This window comes from Pyrgilauda ruficollis, unplaced genomic scaffold (assembly GCF_017590135.1).
Source record: "Pyrgilauda ruficollis isolate IOZ18807 unplaced genomic scaffold, ASM1759013v1 scaffold14, whole genome shotgun sequence".
Classification (NCBI taxonomy): Eukaryota; Metazoa; Chordata; class Aves; order Passeriformes; family Passeridae; genus Pyrgilauda; species Pyrgilauda ruficollis.
Window position 1 is genome coordinate 8,794,631 of NW_024512543.1, and position 13,497 is coordinate 8,808,127.

At 47.6% G+C, this 13,497-nt stretch overlaps 1 protein-coding gene across 1 annotated transcript in view; it reads left to right on the plus strand.

The window, feature by feature from the left end:
* Nucleotides 1-13,290, plus strand: part of LOC121349549 (transmembrane protein 263-like) — a 202,012-nt gene extending 188,722 nt beyond the window's left edge. The window contains exon 3 of the mRNA XM_041460097.1: nucleotides 8,450-13,290. Coding sequence (XP_041316031.1) covers nucleotides 8,450-8,736 — 287 coding nt within the window. The 3' untranslated portion in view covers nucleotides 8,737-13,290. The remainder of the gene's footprint in view (nucleotides 1-8,449) is intronic.
* Nucleotides 13,291-13,497: the final 207 nt, after the last annotated feature.

The following is a 13,497-nucleotide window of genomic DNA, read 5'->3' on the forward strand; positions in this document are numbered from 1 at the left end:
TAGTCTCACTCCTATGCTTCTCCCAAACTGCTGCTGGGACCTAACTTCATGCGCTTTTTTGATGAATTGTGAGTTAGCAATACTGTCATGGGAAGGACTTTTAGCCTCACTGGTCAGAGGAGGCTTAACAGAATCTGCCTTTGTTTAAAATCCACTGGGTAGCACTGGAGCATGGAAGAAAAGTTATTTCTTACATAAGCTTGGATTATGTTATTTGCTCTCCATTGTTTGTAAGGGCCTCATAGCACCGTGAAAATTACCTTTATTTCTCTATGGATTTTGTCCTTTTTCACTTTACAAATATTGATTTTTTTTTTCCTCCTGTGTCTTTATCAGAGCTGAATTAGCAAGACTGTTTAACAAGATCCTCTGATTCATTTGTGGTCTTTTTGTGCCAGGTGCTATCACAAGCAGCTGAAAGCAGCTCAGTGCAACCACTGCTACAGAACTGACAGAGGAGGTGATGTGCCCTGACAAGAGCTGAGCTAGCATGGGTCAAAGAGCAAGCTTAAAAAGATGGTCTCTTCAGCCTGGGCACAAATGCTAGGAAGAGTTATTTGTAAGGAATAAATTTTTCTGTTGGAAAGCTCTCCTCCTCAAACCTTTAAGCTTGAGGCCACTGAAAATCGTTGAATCTGCTGGATTACTCCTGTTCCACCCACAGATCCCCAAGTGGGCTCAAGAGTCCATATTCATGGCAAGAGGTGATTCCTGTCCTTGTGATCCAAAATCTCAGTGTAGCAGTGATGAGACTCCAAAAGGAAAAGGAGCCATTGGTGAAGCTTTATGTGTTCCTTCTTGCCAAGCTTTTAAGCAAGCCATTTAACTGCTCCAAGTGCTTGTAGGTGGAGCAAAAAGTAGAAATTGAAGACAGGTAGGAACATAAAGTTCAAACAAGTCAAATCTGCTGGCCGCTTTTGATGCTTTTAACACAAGTACAGGAGAGGCAGAGCCCAGCTGATAGCTGTCCCTTGCTGTTCATAGTTGCCATAATGCACCAGTGCATTTTCTAGCACAGGGCCCAGAGGGTGGCAAGGGTAGGGAGGAAGCAGTCACTGTGCACAGTTCTTTGTGGCAAGCTGGAACCTCTTGCCTTTCGAGATCACCTTTCCACTCTGTCAGCAGCTTGTGACATCCTATAGGCTCTTTAGTGACCTGTCTGGCCAGCAGCAAAAGCCTATTTCTGTATCTGTTCCACATGGAGAGAGATATTGCAATGGAGATAGAAGGGGGAATGTCCAGATTTCTTTCTTCCTGAAGGGCCAACACCACTGGTAGTTTTGCTCTAGTTCTCTCCTGTGGGCTCATCTTTCTTAGAGCCTATACACCATAGTAAGAGATTATATTTAAATCAAATGAGACAGGAGTCTTAAACCAGCTGCCTATGGAAAGGGTAAATCCTCATCCTTAGGCCCTTGTGAGCTGCATCAGAAGGATGGCAAGCTTCAGAGAACTTTATCCTGGTGTGCATTTGTTTCTGAGATGAGAGGCTAAGAATGTCAGTGGGAGCTGGGAGATTTTTTTTCTAAGTACCACAAGGCCAACCAGTTAGTGTTCATTAGTTTTCTCTCTGCAAAGGGTGGACTTCTTCCTTTCCCGACTTGCTGGGCTTCGAAGAGCTGGGATTAACTCCTGCCTGCCAGCCCACTCCACTGCAGGTCATGCAGGATCTCCAGCATGTTGTCTGGGCAGTCACACTGTCTATGGCTGAAACAAGCCAGGAATGTGGAGAGGAAGCAGAGGAGACATAGCTGTCAGCAATAATGCTGAGAACAGAGCTGGGTCTCCAGGCTCCTGCCTCATCCATGTACTTTCTAGTAGATTATACTACCTGTCTGGCAATTCACTTGAGTTTTTCTGGAGCACATGGACCATTACCTCTGGACTGTGGGACATCCTGTCTTCAGCTTCATTAGAGACCACCTTTATGCACCAGAGTAGCTGAAGTCTTGTAAGAATCAAAGGGTCCCAGGAAATCCTGGTTGAAGGAGACTCTGGCTGATCCAGACAAAATGTCATACCTGTATAAAAGAGGTATTTCTGGATCAAAAAACCCAGTCACCTCCTGCAAAGGAATGGCAAAGCAAAGGAACAACTATTTTTCAAGAAACAGAAACCCATATCAGAGGAGATCTTGGCTCTGGTATTTGAAAGCATTTAAGAAGTGAGAGGATAAGTTTATGTTTTTCCCCCAGTTAGGATCTCTTCCTGCAAAGTGAAAAAAGCTAAAGAAAAGAAGTGCAAATAGCTGCTGTTTGGGCCCTTTAGTGTGTTTGTGTGTGTGCATGTGGCTGGCAGTGTCCCTGCACTGACTCAAGCCTGGTCAAATCCCTTGACCACTGGGTTATTACCTGCTCTGAGGCCAATCTCCCTGAATTCTTTCTTCAGTGAAAGTTTGAAGAATATCATCGTGTTTTTACAAAGAGTTTCTGTTTTGGTGACACGAAGCTTCCCAACAAAGAGAGTCAGGAAGCTCCCAACCAACTAAGATTCACACTTCCAGAGTCAGAGCTTTGGCTGCTTCTCCCCCAGGGCTCAGCTGAGGAAAACAAGCCACTCCATATCACTGTTCATTTACCCTCCTGAACCCTGTCTCTCGGTGCTTCAAGGTAGATGCTTCAGCAGTTCATACTGCTCCTGAGGCATGTGCAAGGAACAATTAAAGCTCATTGTGCCAGTGAAGAGCCCTGGGGTGAGCTGGGCTGCGGAGACAGCTGCCCCATTTTGCTGTGTGCAGCAGCTTCCTGAACAGTCCTGTTGCAGAGAGATGAGTACGTCTTGCTGATTGCAGCGTTAAAGTTTAAAACTCCAGGGCTAAACTCCATGTGGCATTTCGAGGCTTTTTGCTGGTGGCAGCCGTGGTGGTTTGTAGCATTTGGTTCTGGGCAGAGCAGGGCTGGGTAGAGCCCAGCTGCTGAGCCTGCAACGCCTTTTCCAACAGCTGCAGCATGGGACCGATGGCAGGAGAGAAGCACGAGTGTTGGAAGATCAAACACTTTGTAGCGCTCCGTTTAACGTTTTGCCTGTGACACTGCAGGATCTACATCTTTGATCCAAAAATGACCAAAAGGACATGAACATCAGTTCCTTCCTCTCAGACATAAATGCTTGTTACAGATGTGACCTGCAAGATTCACCTAAGCTTTCTCCAGCAGCAGACAGGGCTTGGAAGAAGGCAGCGTTGGTCATTTTCTGGAGAAGGGTCCTGCTAGGTGATGGACAGTGAGATTTCATTTGTGCCCAGCAGTCAGAGTGGTCTCTGCCTGCTTCAGCTGCTTGTGCCAGCCCTGGAGTGCATCACCCAAAAGGAAGGTCTCGGCTGCAGGATAAACTTGTGTAGCCCCACAATAGCAGGCTGGATGCATGGGGATGGGACAAGTTTTCTTCTCATCTTTGTGATTTGTCTGGAAATTGTAAACCTCTCCAGAGATAAACTGGAAGTTGTCATTGGTGTGTTCACTGAGAATGGGAACAGGAATCATATCAGTGCCAGTCATGACGATACAAGTACAATTTCCTTGTTTAAAGTACTGCACCAACTGTACCTAATTAACCTTCACGACAGCACAGCAATACAAGGAAATAGGGATCATTAACTTCAGTTTTGCTTTACAGAAAGGGAAGAGAAACATCAGTGCCAGCCCCATGCATTTCAAATTGAGGTAGGCTTGAAAAAGTCACAAGGTTAAAAATAACAATAATCCACTTGGGGTTCTCAGAGCATTAAGAGTGCACTTGAATCAAACTTTCAGTTTTTTCTCCAAGAAACATCAGGACTGGAAATTTCTCTCCCATATATGCTTGTTTATGACTCAACAACCAAGGCTTTCAGAAAATCACACATTTTCAGTCACAGTGGGGCAGAGGCTGTAAAGGTCAGAATGACTTCCTCAGTGTTGCTTAAAAAAGAGCTGGGAAAAGATGGAACTAAACTGTGTGAGTAGTTGACCTTCCACCCCCTGCTTGTTCCTCCAGACCAAACATTTTTCTAGGTGAGGGAACCTGCCTAAATCAACCAGTGGCCACTTAATAGCTGTCAGAGGAGTAATTCAGGTTTGAACTAGTGACCTCACCCCTTCCTCTCACATTTGCTGAGGGACAAACTGATGACATTGACTGTTTTCATTAGGCCTCTGAGCAGCCTGGCTGCTTTGTGTGGGGCCCAGCAGGAATGGAAAGATGCAAAACTAGTGCTGCTCTCTCTGACATTGCTTTCCTGGCTTGGGGCTGTTTTTATAAGTTAGTAGGAAAGAGCAACTTGCACAAGTCCTTCTTAAAGTAAAGAGTTCACCCTGCCTGTCATATCACCTGCTGGCAGGGGCTGAGGGCAAGAGTAGTGCCTGTGCAATTTGTACTGGGCACCAGCACAGGCTCACATTTTGTCTCTCCAAATGACTGCAGTGCAAAGCCCTGGAAAGTGTCATGGCAGCACAGAAAGTTGTATCTGTTATTAACAATCTCAGTTCTGCCCAATTCATAGATGCTGTTAGGATCAGGTGAGAAGAACTGCCCCGGTGGGCAGGACCCCTGCTCTGGAAGAGAAGCCAGCAGGGAGTGCAGGTGGCAGTGGCCAAGGAGGAGAGTGTGAGGAGACACCTCTGTTGTGTGGGGTGCCAGCCCCAGCCCAGAATGCAGGCACTAATGCAGGAGAGCCTTTTAATCAACTCTTTTCTGCTACTTACTCTTCTGTTCTAAGCTGCCATGGGGTGAAGTAAAGCTGAAGGGACCCTTGAAAAAAGGCCAGGTCATTGATGGAGAGGAAAAAGGGCTCTGCAGATTGTGAAGATCTTTCATGAGCAGCAGGGGCTGCAGCCAGCTCCAGGGAAGAGAACTGTTCCCCTGCTTAGGCGGTGTGTCTGTCTCTCTGATTATTTTGTGTATTTCATCTCTGCTGTCTGTCTTGCTCTTAATCTGGACTCCTCTGTGACAACAAAATGCTTAGCTCGCTCCATTGTCTGAGAGACTAATTTGCACTGTAAATCTGATGCTTATCTTACATGACAGCTTACTGTGGGGTTTATTGCAATCCTGAAGACAAACTAACCAGGGGTAGCTTGAAAGCTTTCAACGCATCATCTGGAATATAGAACAAATATGACCCATTTCAGCTTGCCACCAGGTTAGGATGTAGTCCCTTGTGGTTGGGGTCACTGGGGATTTATCTTTTTCTGTTCAAATCTATTCAGACTTGAGTATCTTTGGGTTTTGGTTTGGTTTTTCATACATTTGGTTGATAGGTTTGGGGTTTTTTTTTGGTGTGGTACATCTTCTGCTTTGTGTTGGAGCTGTTAGAGTGCTTCTGCAACAGCCTTCCACCTCCCAGGGCCAGATCTCCCATCTCTTCTGCCTGAGGAGTTTTAAGGACTGTGAGAATGGTTGCAGACCAGGTGCAGGCAGTGTGCAAGCATTAGTGCTCCAGTGCACTGCAGCTTTGTTGTCTCTGCCAAGCTTAAGCAGAAAGAACCTTTGTCCTTCTCTTGTCTTCATTAGTGTTTCCTGACAATTTGTCCAGTATGTTCTACTCTCTACTGGCAGAGTAACATCCTCCTTCAGTCTCATTTGCTGTTGCCACCTTCTCTCTGGTCCCTAGGCTGTCCATCTGCAGGCATTCACATACCATGTAAGAGATTCTTACACTAGTGTAGTTCAGATAGCTGGGCAGCTCCAGAGGCATAAATCTTCCTACAGATAGGTTCCAGGTAGCCTGAGATGCAGTTTTACTGGGGGAGAGCCAGAAAGATTATTGCTACTTTGATATAGGTCTTGGTTCTTCAGCTGAGCATGCCAGTAGGTGTTTAATGCCCAAAGCTTCTGCATTGCAGTCCTCTGGGACACAAAGGATCTGTTTCCTCACACAGGGGAGCAGGAACATGAGACCTGCCATCCTTGTTTGGAGGACCACTCTGGCTTTTACCTAGTCCTGCTTTACAGTTGCATGGATTTCTGGACCCGTCAGTTCTTCCTGCCTTTGGACTGCAGACAAAACACAGAAATGGCTGTACTGGATGAGCACTGTGGAGCAGTTGAGGACTAGCAGCTAAACTGGACATGGAGCCAATGGGTCTCAGTAACATTGAGGGAGAGGAGAAAAAGAAAACCCCTTGAGAAACTGTTGAGGAATAGGTAAGGAATAAGTTGTATACTGGGTAGAACTGTACACTGGAAACTCTGTACTCACCCTTCTCCAACTCCATATTTCAGTCCACGTTATCAGATAGATGTGCAGTGTAAGGCTTATTCCAACTCATCGGAGATAGTGAACATCAGAGTCCCTGCCCAGGAGAGACCTCTGTTCAGACTGGAAGTAGCTTAGGGGAAAATGTATGAATCCAAAAAAACTCCAAACTGAAGAATTTTCGAGGAATCCAGGACAAAAATACCTAGGGAAGGATCATCATACCACCTGATTCTGGATTTGGGTTAGGGTTAGGGTTGAGAGAGTCAAAGAGCCTGCAGCTCCAGGAACACTGGGGCTTGAAAATGCGTGGCACCACTGCCGTGGTGATTGCAGTAGGGCCCCAGCATTGCTACTCCCACATTTTTCTGGTATGGAGACCCTTGATATCGTATTAGGATTCCTCTTAGCCTAATGGGGAATATTTCAGCCCCTTCTGCTGGGCTGTGATAAGCAGGATCTGAATGCTTTCACAAAAAAAAATTGGAGTCTGATTTCACTTTACCAAATACAACTAAACTGCAGTGATTGAACAGCCAGCAATATCCTCCTGTATTCCTCTCCACCTAACAAGATGCTGTAATAAATAAAGCCATGGGAGCTTTCATCCTTCAGGAAAAGATCTAACAAAACTGTTGGATAACCAAATATATGCCAGCATCATTCTCAAGTAACTGCTATTTAGCTTTTTACAGACCTAACTCATGTTCTGCCTTTTTTTTTACCTTTTTTGTCTGCATTTTTTTGCTGATGCTCACTTTGTGATTCATTGGGGGGGGGGGGGGGGGTGTGGAAACACAGCCTATAAACATTTAGGTTTTCTGATCCTCTGACACAACTTGTTGTCCATCTAAAAATTATTCCCACTTAGCACCGTCTGCAGTTGCAGAAGCACAAATATTCACCACTTTGCTGTCTTTGTAACAGAGCTGGAAATACAATATTTATTACCCCAGCTGAAGCTATTTTCTTACACTTTGAGGTCAGAAGGCATTATTTCATGCTGGAGAATTAGGAAGATTAACAGGTGGGGTGGACTGGCCACTTTCTGAACTGAATCACCCTCCCAGAATGGAAACTTCAATGGATTTGATATCACCTGCCCACCACCTCCACTTTTGTGGGTGTTGTCACTTGTGTTTGAACACAGCACAAGCTACAGTGGAACAATAAAAGCAGAAAATGAATTCTCATAGCTGGACTTGCCAACCTTCCATACCAGCTCCCCGTGGACTTCAGGGTGAACGCACTCCTTTTTTTTCCTGCTGGGATTGCTTTATCGTGTTTTTCAATTATTAGTAACTCATCTCATGGACAGGACTGGCAGTGAATCAGAAGTCAGAGTACCCAAAATACCTTGCCCCTTGAAAAGAGCTGCTTTTGCTTTGCTGCCTGCACACCACTTTGTTAGCTGATGCAGAGGGAGAGGGTTGTGTGCAGGCCAGCAGGAGAGTTGTCAGGTTTGAATCCCATGAGAAGCGGTTCAGAGTCAACCTCTTCCCAAGAAGTGGTGAGCTGTGAACATTATATCTGCAGTGTTGTGGGCAGGTGTGATGGCAGCTTGGGTGGGTATATCATGCTGGCCTTGATCCAGCTGGCACAGGTAAACCAGCAGTGACACAGTGTAGTAACTTAAGCACTGTCTTAACACTATTAAATACGTAGCTGAGATCTCTGGAGGGCTTGTACAACCCGAGGTGACGTTTCTGTCACTGTATCTTTACTGCAGTTTGCTATCTCTGCTCACTCAATTACAGCTCTCACAGATAAGTCTGTGCTGTGCCTCAGTTTTACATCTGACACGAGCCCAGACCTGCTTCCAAACAGATGCTTCTGAGGACCTGCAGGCCACACAAACATCCGCTGTTGCTGTCTGTAGTTCATGCCTCCTGTGCTGGACATAGTCTTTGTGATTTACTGGCATTCGCCAACATGCATGGGAGGAGAATTACATCTCTTGTAAAGTGGGATTTGCTTTGCACTGCAGCACAAAGACTTGCAAGTTTGGGGCTGTAACTGACCTGCCTTCCTCCCTTCTCTGTCACACAGGCAATTCTGTTCCCACTCCTACCCTCTCAAAGTCCTTTCCTGCTATGCCATAGGCCTGGGCTTGCCTTGGTTTCTCCTTCAGGCACCAAGAGGTCTAGGGCTGCAAGGCAAGGCATTATGTACACGAAAGCATGTGCCAGGACAACCATCCTCGGCTGGAAGGGGTGCCCAGGGAGGTCTCCAGCATGACCACTTCTGACATTTCCTTTCTCTCTCTCCCCACAGATGCCAGCAAGGACCACCCACAGCAGCAGGCAGGAGTCATCTGGAGAGTGACAGGCGGTCTTTTCAGTATCACCCGAGGAGCTGTGGGGGCCACACTGGGAGGAGTTGCCTGGGTGGGCAGCAAGAGTCTGGAGCTCACCAAAACAGCTGTGACCAGTGTCCCCGCTGCTGGCGTTGGACTGGTGAAGGGCAGCGTCTCAGCAGTGACCGGCGGCGTCGGAGCTGTGGGCAGTGCGGTTGCCAGCAAAGTCCCTTTCACTGCAAAGAAGAAGGACAAGGCTGACTAATCCCTGTCACAGCTCCCTTCCAAAAGATCAACCTGCCCATACTGTCCCCCTACCCAGCACCTCTTTGAGTTGGAACCAGCCGCTTCAGGAACGGTCGAGCACCCAAGCAGACTCTGGCTGCAGACTGCTCAGCACCGCCTGCCTAGCTCAGAGCTCACAGAGCCACTGTCAATGCCTTTCACTCCCATCACCTACTGGAAACCATCTTTATTCTGAGGACTTTAAAGGCGCAGCTGTCTCTGTCTTGTAGTTTCCTTCCTCCCTTCTTGTTCTTGTAAGCATGGAGGGATGGGAGAAGGCATCAGGCTCTATCTGCCTGGAGGTGAAGGGAGCAACAGGGGATGGGGGGAACTATGCCTGGCTTGAAGTGTGGGTTGTGTAGTCAAATTCAACTTCAGCTGGGAAGACAGCCTCTGAAACACCCCTTCCCTCTGGAAGGTGTGTTTGGGAGGTGTGCCTGGCAGAGAACTACAGAAGTCCCATCGACACAAAGGAGAGATACTGTGAAGAGGGGGAAGCCTCCCTCCTGCCCTGCACCTCTTACCTTTTCTTTGCAGGGCCCATCCCCACAAGCTGCTCCCAGTCAATTACTCCCTGGCTGAATTGAACCCTTCAGAGAGGGAACCCTCAAGCTCAGCAGAGCAGCTCTGGGGTGATGCCACACCAGAGCGTGACACATCCCAGACCATCAACTTCTGCACAGATTTTCTTGGTGAGAAGGAGGAATATGAAAGCTGCTGTATGTTCCCATTTGGGGAAGGAGCTGACAGTAGCACTTGCCGGGCCTCTGTGATATTGCAGTACAGGCAGTGATGTTCCACAGAGAGACCAGGCCTTTTGAAGTCCTGGTCCAGTATCCCACTCTGTAACAAGGGCATTTTGTCTCTTGGCCACACTCACACTCCAAAAGCATCACTAGTAACCAGGAGCAAGTGTGTTCCCAAATGCCGTCCAAATTCTGCTGCAGGGATGGTGGGGAAGCTGGGAGTCTTGCTCTCCCCACGACTCAGCACCCTGGGAGTGGGGGCCTAGGTGTGAGTGGGCTTCACCATGTTGGAGAACACTTCCCAAGGGGCTGAGCATGCTCCAACAGCAGTTAGCCTGCACAGGGCACCAGCAACTCCTCTTCTGCACGCTGCTCCTGCGGCCTCAGTCCGGCTCCTGTAAAGGACTATGTTGCACTAAATAGCCCACCCATAGTCGTAGTGCTGCAGAAACCCAGACACCTGCATTGATCTGGGAGTCACATCCATCCTCAGCCTGGCCCGTGATGCTCAAGGGGCCATGTGGCATTGTACCCACACATACAAACACAAACGTGCACAAACTCACTCCCTCCAAGGTCCCCTGTAATTCTTGGGATGAGGAAAACTACAGGCTCCACCATTAACTCTGCTGCTCCTGGCTTTGGCAGGTGATTTGCCTGGGTCTGTAGGTGTTGGATGCACAGGCAAGGGAAGCAGTGCTTGCGCTGTATTTTATAAACATGCATCTGTGTTAGCGTGCGTGTGTACGTGTAAGTCCACAGGCATGTCTTCAGCCAGGGAAACAAACCTGTGCCACTGCCACAGAGGAGTTCACACAGTCATCTTTGGCACTTTCAGCGTATAGTTTTTATATAGGGTCCTGATCAAAAGAAAAATCATGATTTAGAGGATGTTTTGCCCTCTGTTGCCCAAGAGCATAGTTTATTGAAACCAAAGGAATGTGAAAAATCCCCTTTCTCCTGTCTGTGCTGTTTGTTTTCTCTCAGCCCTATCTTTTGGACATTGAAGCCAACTTTCTTGATCTTCATTTCCCGTTGGAGGTTGTTGCACTTCCTGACTGCTCTCTTGTGCTTAGGACTTAGACATCAGGGAATATTTAAGTACAACACACACACACCCCCGCCATCATTTTTGCTGAATGTTCTCGAGCTTGTGATGCAGTTTTCGTTCTGACCTTTATTAAATCCACATTTTGGGATGTATGTTGCTGTGTCCCCCTGATAATCATGCTGGTGTTAATCACTCTCCATACCCTTTGCCAGGTAGCCCCTGCTGCTTGCAGTGGTAAGAAGCTGCTGATCTCCACAGTTTCCTACTCTTGATAGCATGAGAAAGGTTTGACTTACATTTTTGTTTCTAAAGAGGAAGCAGCATTTGGTAGGTGTGTGCATTTCCTCACTTTGTGTCCTTTGTTCTGGTGAAGGCCAAGTTGACCCTGACATGCCGGTTTTGTCTCTGAAGGCAGCGGCTTCACAGGAAGATCAGGCCTTGATGTGTGCCTGTACTTTGCTGGGATGCTCGTGGCAGTTGTCAAGGCCAGAAGAAGTCTTGTCTGTTTTCCCTTTGTCTCAAACACCCTGTAAAGCTGGACGACAGTTTGCACTGCATGGATCTCTGCTCACTGCTCTCCCTGAGCATAACTCATCTCTTATTCCAGATCACACACTGCCTCTGAAGCGAGCTCTAGCCCCAAAGCTGAAAGCTGCTTGTGTGTAACTAGCTGTGTTGTCACCAACCCTCTGAGAAAGATAGCTTCTGGCCAACTGGGACAGAAGAGTCTTCTTCCTCAATGTCTCTCCTAGGTCTTGGACAGGAGAAGATAGAATCTAAGAGCTTCAGCAGCCAGCCCTGGGTGGGTGGTGGGAGGCTGATTGTGCTTTTGGCTAAATAGTGTCTCACACAGGCTCTTGCTGGGGCAGGCAGTACCTCCTGCCCAAGCTGTTGTCTGCAGGCTGTGTGTACCCAGCAGGTGTGGCAAATGGGATAAAGGTGATGTAAAGAAGGCCACTGGGACCCTGAGGGTTTCCCATCTTTTTATTTCTTCTCTTCTGTGCATCCTTGCAGGAAATAGAGTAAAGCCTGTCATTTGTCTGGAGCTGCCATTTCCTTGCAGGGTGGCCTGGAGAAGAAGAGATGAGCTGGAGAGGAGAACTGACAGTCTAAATCGCTGTTCTTACAGCCCAGGTAAAGGACAGCTCAGGGACCATGAGTAGCAAGAAATCAAATTAGCAGACAGAGGTAGAAGATCAAATCTACTCCAAAAACAAGGCCTCACACTGCTAAACAGGCATTCAGGAATAAGTAAATCTCCAGGACTCAAAGGCTTTAAGAAAGTCTGTGCTAGGCCTGCTCAGTTTACCATGGTGACCCAGTCCCAGCCTGCTTTTCTGGGCATTTACAGTGCTAGAGCAGAGGGAAAACAGGGTCAGCCTTCCCAGTCTAAAAGTAAAGATGCCTTCTGACAGCTTTAGTTGCAGGACAGTGGGATCTGGATTGGATGGGGAAGCTGTTGGCTCTTGTCAGATGCCCTATCTTTCCTCCTCCAGCCCCCCAGGCCACCGGGGCAGCCCTTCTCTCACTGCCCATTCATGGTACAAAGGGCAAAAACTGTTGTGCATAAATCCCATGGCTACTGGATGAGGTAGCTTGGTACAAAATAGGAGGGGGTGGCATCAGGGTAGAGGGAAGGATTAAAGGGAGTTGATACACAGAAGATGAGGAGAGAGTGGTGTGACAGAAGGAGTTGAGAAGTGAGGGAACAAGAAAACAGGGACCATGGAAAGAATTTGTTTCTTAGGACAGGCTTTGAACCAGAAGATGAGTGCAATGGAGTTTGTCCTAGGGAAGAGCACAGAAAGGGGAGTGGGTCAATGTGGGTTTTGGTGTGTGGTGGTGGTACATGCCTGGCTTGTGCCCTGCTTTCATAGTAATGATGATTGCTAGCAATTTCCATTTAGATAGATCAGTGGATGGTTGAAGCATCAGATCAGCTCCCTTCTTATAACCCACCCCTCCCAAATCTCCTCCAGGCTTTTGTCATGATCTCCCCATGATGGGGATGGGTCTCCCCCGTGGTGGAGGTGGGACATGGCCCTGTTTGCAGCCCTGTATCCCACCTTGCCTGGCCATTCCCTGTGCCTGACAAATATGTCCTGGCTGAAAGGAGACTCATAGGTGCATCCTCTCCCTTTTCCCTGACTTCAGTCTCATTATCCTTCACTTTTTTATCCCTCCCTTTCAGTCTTGCCCATGGATAGAGCTCCCCAAAGCTTTTGCTGAGACCTTCATTAAACATCCACACTCAGTGTCTGGGAGGGCAGAGGGTGATTGCCCCCGCAGCTCCCCTGGCTGGGAGAGAAGTGCATGTCTTCCACCCCTCTCTGTCTCCTTGTGTTTTGTGTGTGGAAAATCTTAACCCACTTCTTTTTCTCTGGGTTTCCTTGTTGGCTTTTATCCCTGTGGGTGGGTCATTTCCATGTCTCCATTGCAAAGTCATCCTTGTAAAAACAACAGCATGACTGGGAATATGGAGATGGTTAGAGAGAGCCTCAGAGCCAGGGCCCAACTCTGCTTCTGTAGGAGCTGAGGAGGCCTTTGGCAACCCAAAACTGCGGCCACGCAGTCCTGTGCACAGTGCTGGGCTCCAGAGAACACTTTTGTTCTTTATCATTTCATTGTCTGTAATTGGTTTCCTACTGAATTTGTTTGCTTGGTTTGTTTTGCAGTGTGTTTCTGGGAATATTCTGCATCTCTGTATTTTAATTACAGTAAAATTTGAGGATAAAAACCGTGATTATGCTGGCTCTTGTTCCTAGTGGGGGGAAATGAGGAGAGGAAGCACAATTGAAGGAAGATGTTAGAGATTCCTTGGGAAATTAGATCTCTCCCCTAAGGGCTCTAGATGAGGCACCAAGCAAAGCAGAATCTCTGTCCCTGCTTAAACTAGGACATAGCTTTCAAGCGTGGTTCAAAAGCCATTTTGCTGCAGGCGCCT